Below are 7406 nucleotides of genomic sequence, written 5' to 3' on the forward strand. Positions count from 1 at the left end.
TAGAATAAGAGGAGGCCTGGAAGGCCAAACTTTAGTGCAGCTGACACAGAAAGGTGATCCAGGTCTTTGAAATGAGAGGCCCCAGGGACTACAATTAGAGAAGGTCAAGCATCTGTCTGGAGGCCAGAAAGGATTAGAGGGCTGAAGGAGGTTCCCTTCAATACAGCTACCTTTTATACGATGAGGGGCTTTGCCCAGAGTCGTACTGTATAAAAGCATAAACTCAACTCTAGCACAGCTGCGAGAGTGCTCAGGCTCCAAGTGGCAGAAACATCCCCTGCCATGACACAGTTTGCGTGGCATGTGTGATCTGTTTTTTCTCTGTGCATGTTGTGGTGTTCCTGACTCAGGCTGTGGTATTTCTGCAGCACCCAGCAATGGCCGAGAGCTCAGCTGCAGCTGTGGCAGCGGCAGGGACAGCAGCACCAACTGTGCTAGATGAGCTCCTGGAGATCACAGCTCAGAGCCTGGTGCGCACCGAGGTGGCCGAACACTATGAGGTTATTCGGGAGCTGGGCAGGGGCAAGTATGGCCACGTGATGCTAGTGACCCACAGGCAGAGAGGTAAGGAACCGACTGCGTCCTATGAGCTACTGTGCCTTGCCTCCTCTCCACTCACCAGGGCGCTGGGTGGGCTGGTGGCTCCTTGGAGCCAGGTGCCAGGCACGGTGGGGGCTCCCCAGGGAGACCGGCAGGACAGGGGGTGGTCCCAGCCAGGGACCATCCCATTGCACCCAGTGAGGGAGCAGGTGATGCCAGGAGGCAGGCCAGAACATCAGGCAAGGTTATAGTGATCTTGCAGGTCCAAAGTCAAGCTGGGAAGTCAGTCTGCAAGTCAGGATCAATAGGGTTCATGGCTAGGCACTGGCATGGATGCAATATATCTGGAAACCAGCACTCCCACCATACAGCTTGGGCAGAGAGTGAAGCCCCAAGCCTAAGCTTAGATGATGCCCTAAGACCCATGGACAGAGGGTGTGAGTGGAGGTCCTAGGTGGGGCTGGCCAAGGCCATTAAGGCCATTAAGGCCCTGACACTACTCTTCCCCTATAGTCCCAGCTCAGACTGATGAGCCCAAGTAGCCTGAATTTCCCTTGCTCTGCCCAGTACTCCTGTGCATGCACTGACTGGCTCAAAACTCACACCAGTGGCAGTGCCTGCTCCCAGATCTGGTGTCTGCAGGATATATCCACACAAAGCTTTGGGCCAGAGACCTCCATGTGGCTGTGAGTGTCCGGACCCATGGCTGGTTCAGTGCCCTCTCTGTCTGGCCTTGGTGTGAGCGACTTTCAGGGGAGTCTAACCCACTCTCCCCATCCCCAGGGACTCCTATGGCTCTCAAGCTGCTACCCAAAGCCAGTACCAAGCTGCACACCTTCCTGTATGAGTATTGCGTGGCACTCTCCCTCGCTACCCACCCTGCCATCATCGGCATGTTTGGAATTGCCATTGAGTCCAGCCAGTACTATGGCTTCCTCTACGAACCAGCACTGCACAAAGACCTCATCTCTATCATCAAACCCCGGGTGAGTGCTGCTACAAGGCCATGGGGACTGGGACTGGGACTGTAGCATTTGGCCCCTGTGCAGGCTGGCTGGGTCGGAGGGAGGGAGATAAGGGCAATGGGCTGTGGGTCTCTCTGGCGCCTACAGCGTTGAAACAACTTCTGGCTTGCAAGACCAGAAATGCGAAGGTCTTCCTCAGTGCAGAGCATGCAGCTGAGGGCCCAGCTGGCAGGGCTGCCAAGGTGCCCTGCACATGCCGTACCGCCTGTCTCTCTCCCTGTGCAGGATGGGATCCCTGAGCCAGCCGCTAAGCAGTGTGCCAAGCAGCTTGTGAGCGCGCTGGAGTTCATCCACAGCCGAGGGCTCGTGTACCGTGACGTCAAGCCTGAGAACGTGCTGCTTTTCGATCCCGAGTGCCGGCGCATCAAGCTGACTGACTTCGGGCTTACGCGGCCCAAGGGTACCAAGCTCAAGCTGGTGGCCGGGGTAATCCCCTACACTGCCCCTGAGCTGAGCAACACTACTGATGCCCAGGGGGTTCCCATAGACACCAGCATGGACGCTTGGGCCTTCGGCGTGCTGCTTTTCTGCCTGCTGACTGGCTACTTCCCCTGGGAGCAGAGCCTGCCAGATGACCCTTTCTTTGAGGACTTCATGCTGTGGCAGGAGACAGGCCTGGAAAAGGACCTGCCCCGCCACTGGAAACGCCTGACAGCCGAGGCTGCCCTGATGCTGCGGAGCCTGCTGGCCCTAGATCCTGCCAAGCGTGGCCCCGTCAGCGGGGCGCTGCGCTACGTTGATTGCCCTTGGAGGCTGGAGGACGGGCACAGCGAGCAGGCTGCAGTGAAGCCCTAGAGCCCACTCCTCATGGAGGGAGGGAAGGCGGGTCTCACCCTGCAAAGGGGCTTCGGGGTCTGGGGCACCACGGTGGTCTGGGTGTGAGAGGCCATGGTGACCCAGAAAGTAACTTCTCTGCAGCACTGTCCCTGCTGCCGCAGAGCCAGGCTCCTTCCCCAGCTGATGGTCCTCACCCCATGGCTCCATGCTGCCCAGTGCCACCTCCTTGTGCTTCCTTGGGGCTTGAAAACATCTCCTTTCTCTTGGAAATAACTGTCCGTGTGTGAAGCACCCACTCGCCTCCTGGCCACAGGGACTCCAGGGCATTTTCTAGGGGCTGCAACACCTGCCTTGTCTCAAAATAGAGCAAAATACGTACTTTTGTGTTCTGTATGTGGCTCTTTCTCCCTCGTAATAAAATGCCTGTGGGGACCTGCTTGCTGTGGGAGAGCAGGGGCATGACAGAGCCCGTGGACACCTCAGGACAACTTGCACAAGGCAGGGGCCACCCCTGGATGCTGCGTGGGCCTCCACTAGGACCCCTGAAGGGTGGCTGCAGGCCGGTGGGGTGGAGGTGCTGGGGACCCCCCAGAGCGTGGCTGCGGATGGTAGCTGGGGACTGATGGTGGTGTTGAGAAGGTGGTGGGAGCCATGGAGGTGGGGTGTTGGAGAAAGCCATAGGGAATCGCACATTGTAACGCACCCACTGCCATGAATTTTTTCCCATTTCCTTGTGTTCAGGATGAGGTGACAGACGGGCTCTCCTGTGCAGAGGGTTGTTAGCAGCAGGAGTCTCAGTGTCAGTTTGTACAAGTGTCCCTCTCTAGTTCCTGTCATCCAGGAAAATGGCCTTCTACAAACACCGACAGCCTTGCTGAAGCACAATTCACCCCTCTCCCTCCTCGAGTGGCTTAGGTGCAAGTGGAAAGGTGAAGTCACTGCTGTGAACATCCATGTATGATTCAGCTGAGAAGCTGGTAGCACTGTGAGGTGGTTGGCCTAGGTGTCACTGGGAAAGGCTAACAGAGGAGCTGTAACCACAGGTTGCATAAATTTATCCATATGAATAACCCCAGCAAAATTCCCCTAGTGACACCTCCTAGCAGTCCTTCACCATTGCCTTGCTCCCACTCCTCATTCTCCTCCAGGCTGACTGCTCCCTCCTCACAGAGACAGCCCCTCTCTGCACGAGCCTCCACTACCACTTCTTCCCTGTTCCTATTCTCCTGAATCCTTCAGTCCCAAGGAACTATTTCTAAGACTATCCAACACCAGCCCAAGCACACCTCCTCCCTTGTACTGCCTTCAGATCCTCAGACAATGTCCTTCACGCTCTTTTAGATGCCTGGTTACCCCTCTGGAAGACCTTCCATTTCCTGTTACCACTTTAACCCTTCCCCAGCAACACACCTCTCCTAATGCCCCAGTGTCCTTCGAGGTGCACATTTTAATCCTGGAAAGAGGTAGCAAGGAGACAATAAGGGGTGAGAAGCTTTTCTTACTTTGCTACCTCTTTCCACTCCCTAAGATTATGCTGCTGGTAAACCCTTCCAGGTCTTAGCCTGATCGTATTGCTGGAAACATCCCCAGCTCAGTTTCCATTCTCAGTGGCTTCATAACTTCTAAAAATGCACTGTTCCAGCATCATGCTTTCTAGCATCCCAGCTTTTCTTTCACCTCAGATCCTTTCCTGCACACACTCTTCTGTAGTTCCCCAACCTCCAGCTCTCTTTTTCCAGCTTCTTATCACTCACTGGCATTTTACCATTACTTACCTTTGCAATTAACATTCCCTTTCTACTACCTATCATCTGGTAAACACCTTTTGCTCATTCCTCTCTCAGTAACATCACCTCCATACTACTCTTTTGTACTTTTCCTGCTCCCTATGTGGCTTATCCCTTGTGTCTTCCTTCCAGCTCCCCAACCTACCTTATCAACATGCTCACCCTGTTCAAGATACAGCTTTCTTCTGTCTGCTTCCACCTCTTAGAATCTTTCATTACCCAAAAACATAATAAATGCTGCTCAACCTTGGCCAGCTGAGATTTGGCTTTAATTACTCTTTGATTGCTGTAGGAATAGCAGAAGAGTGCTAAGGTACCAACACAGTTCCTGTATTTAAAGTGGAGAAGCCCTAAGATAACGGATCTATAGGCCAGGTAGGTGACAACTATCCAGTGAAAAATAATGGCAAGTCTGATACAGATGCTTGCTAATAGAGAATTATAGAACAGGAACGTGGCTTTTTGGAATGTGACAGTCAGCATGCTATTTGATAATAAAGTTGTGTTTGCTAAAGTTAATTCATAGCATTATGGTACACAATTTTTGTGAAGCATGACCTATTGATAGAAATAAAATTACAGTATGCTGTATTGATTAAGAAGATGTACTATGCAAAATCAATAAAGCATACATTAAGTAAACTGAGAACTTCCATTGGACAGAAGAAATAATTGTCAGTTGGGATTGTTCTGTGGTTATTTTGGTTGATTCCTGCAGGGATCAATAGTTGAATGAAAACTGGTCAACATTTCCATCCATGATTTGAAGGTAAATACAAAACCACTGCAGGTAAAACCCTGCAGATGACACAAACATGAATAGGGTGATAAACAGCAAGAGGAACAGGCCACTCAAAGAGACCTGGATAACTTGGTAAGTTGGGTGTATTCAAACAAAATACATTTTTTTACAGGCAGGAGAAATGTATTCAGGTAGCAACACATAGGAATAAAAGCCATCCTTACAGAAGGACCCCTGAAAAAACTTTGCAAGTCACAGAGGATACACAAGATTTCATGAGTTCACATTGTGTTATTCTGTCAAAAAAGGTGAATGGACTCCTTGCACGGCTAAAAGGGGGCAGACACTCAAGGTGGTCAAATCTCCAGCAAAGGCAGCTAACAATATTCCTGCTGGCCTAAATAGGAGTGTGGGAAGTAGGAGTGAGTGCCTCACGGCACAATCCGGGAGATGGCACCACATTTACAGGCAAGCTGGAAAGCTGGAGATGGCTCAGGAAAGAACCATGGTGGGGCTGTGGTTTAAGGCTGTAAGAAAGTCTTCTTAAAGGAAGTAATGAGCTAAGCTATCTAAAAGAGGAAGACTGAACAGTGATTTGGTTATGGTATAGAATACTGGGAAGAAAATACCTACTACTACTGACCAATTTTAATTTGAGAGAGGTCCAAGAACAACCATGAGAGGCTGGAGCCAAACACATTCATGTAAGCCACAACATTGCAGTAGTGAGGGTTCTTGCCTACTGAAAGAAATTGTCATACAGGAGAGCCTGAAAGACCTGAGACTGGTCAGCCTGGAGAAGGGTCAGGGTGGATCTTATACTTCTTTATACTTAGGGGCACAAGCATAAACTGGGAGATGAGTGGCTGGAGAGCAGCCCTGCAGAAAGGGATCTGGGGGTGCTGGTCAGCAGCAGGCTCAATATGAGTCGGCAGTGTGCCCTGGTAGCCAAGAGGGCAAACCGCATCCTGGGGTGCATCAAACACAGCATAACCAGCCGGTCAAAAGAAATTATGATCATGCCATATTCAGTGTTGGTGTGGCCTCACCTTGAATATTGTGTGCAGTTCTGGGCCCCACAATTTAAGAAGGGTGTTAAAGGCCTTGAATGCATCCAGAGAAGGGCAACAAAGCTGGTGAAAGGGCTGGAAGGAATGTCCTATGAGGAGCAGCTAAGGACTTTGGGCTTGTCTGGTTTGGAGAAAAAGAGGCTGAGGGGTGATCTGATTGCTCTGTACAGCTTCCTGAGGAGGGGAAGTGGAGAGGGAGGTGCTGAGGTCATCTTTCTGGTATCCAGTGACAGGACATGTGGGAATGGTTCAAAGCTGCACCAGGGGAGGTTTAGACTGGACATTAGGAAGCATTTCTTTACTGAGAGGGTGGTCAAACACTGGAACAGGCTTCCTAGAGAGGTGGTCGATGCCCCAAGCCTGTCAGTGTTTAAGAGGCATTTGGACAATTCCCTTAATAACATGTTTTAACTTGGTCAGCCCTGAAATGGTCAGGCAGTTGGACTAGATGATTGTTGTAGGTCCCTTCCAACTGAAATTCAATTCAATTCAATTTAATTCAATTTATTCTATTCTATTCTATTCTATTCTATTCTATTCTATTCTATTCTATTCTATTCTATTCTATTCTATTCTATTCTATTCTATTCTATTCTATTCTATTCTATTCTATCCTATCCTATCCTATCCTATCCTATCCTATCCTATTCTTATCAATGTGTATAAATAACTAATGGGAGGGTATAAAAAAGACACAGCCAGAGAGGTAATGGGTGACAGGACAAGACGCAATGTGCACAAATTGAAATTCAGGAAATTCCATTTAAACATAAGAAAAATGGCTTTATGGTGATGGTGGCCAAACACTGGAACATTGGTTGTGGTGTGTCCGTCTGATACTGAAAAGCTGATTGGACAAAGCCCTGGTCAACCTGCTCTAGCTGTCTCCGTTTTAAGCAGGAGGTTGGACTACGCAGTCTCCAGAAGTCCTGTCCAGCATCAACCATGCTGTGATACTGTGACATTTTTCAGTTTGAGGACACTCTGTGTTGCAGATGGAGATGTGAGGGGCTCCCAGTGTCTCTGCTTTGGAACTGCTCAGCGTGGCAGGCAGTGGTCTCAGCAGAGCTGGGCACAAGATGCCAAACTGGCTTGACCAGAAAGGATTAGCAAGATTTTAGGGTTTATTCCAAATTAAAGCAAATCTGAACTGGTGGAACACTGACATCTTAGGGGAAACAGATCAAACTGACCGATACCATCAGGACCAAGGTTGGTTTTTTGCAGGAGCCAATCATGCCAACGAGGATCAGAGATTTGGTGTTGCCCAACAAAGACGATGCAACAGAGGATATTGGCAGGGAGCAGTGGTGATGACCAGGATTGTTTCTCTGTCTCGTTTATTACAGAGCCTTGAGACTTTGGCAGAAGGGGATTCTGCTGCCAGAAAGTTGTGTGATATGTAGCTAAGTGATGAAATCAGCACTGTGAGCACATCTTGCACATGATGGTGGTGCAGACAGGA

General features: G+C 50.0%; 1 protein-coding gene across 1 annotated transcript; it reads left to right on the forward strand.

Moving 5' to 3' along the window:
- Positions 1-377: 377 nt before the first annotated feature.
- LOC104035234 (serine/threonine-protein kinase SBK2) lies at positions 378-2360 on the forward strand. Its single transcript, XM_009488462.2, has 3 exons — positions 378-564; positions 1324-1526; positions 1791-2360. The coding sequence occupies exons 1-3, from the start codon at positions 378-380 to the stop codon at positions 2358-2360; spliced, it is 960 nt and encodes a 319-aa protein (XP_009486737.1).
- The last annotated feature ends 5046 nt before the right edge of the window (positions 2361-7406 follow it).

This window comes from Pelecanus crispus, chromosome 2 (genome assembly GCF_030463565.1).
Source record: "Pelecanus crispus isolate bPelCri1 chromosome 2, bPelCri1.pri, whole genome shotgun sequence".
In the NCBI taxonomy this organism is placed as follows: Eukaryota; Metazoa; Chordata; class Aves; order Pelecaniformes; family Pelecanidae; genus Pelecanus; species Pelecanus crispus.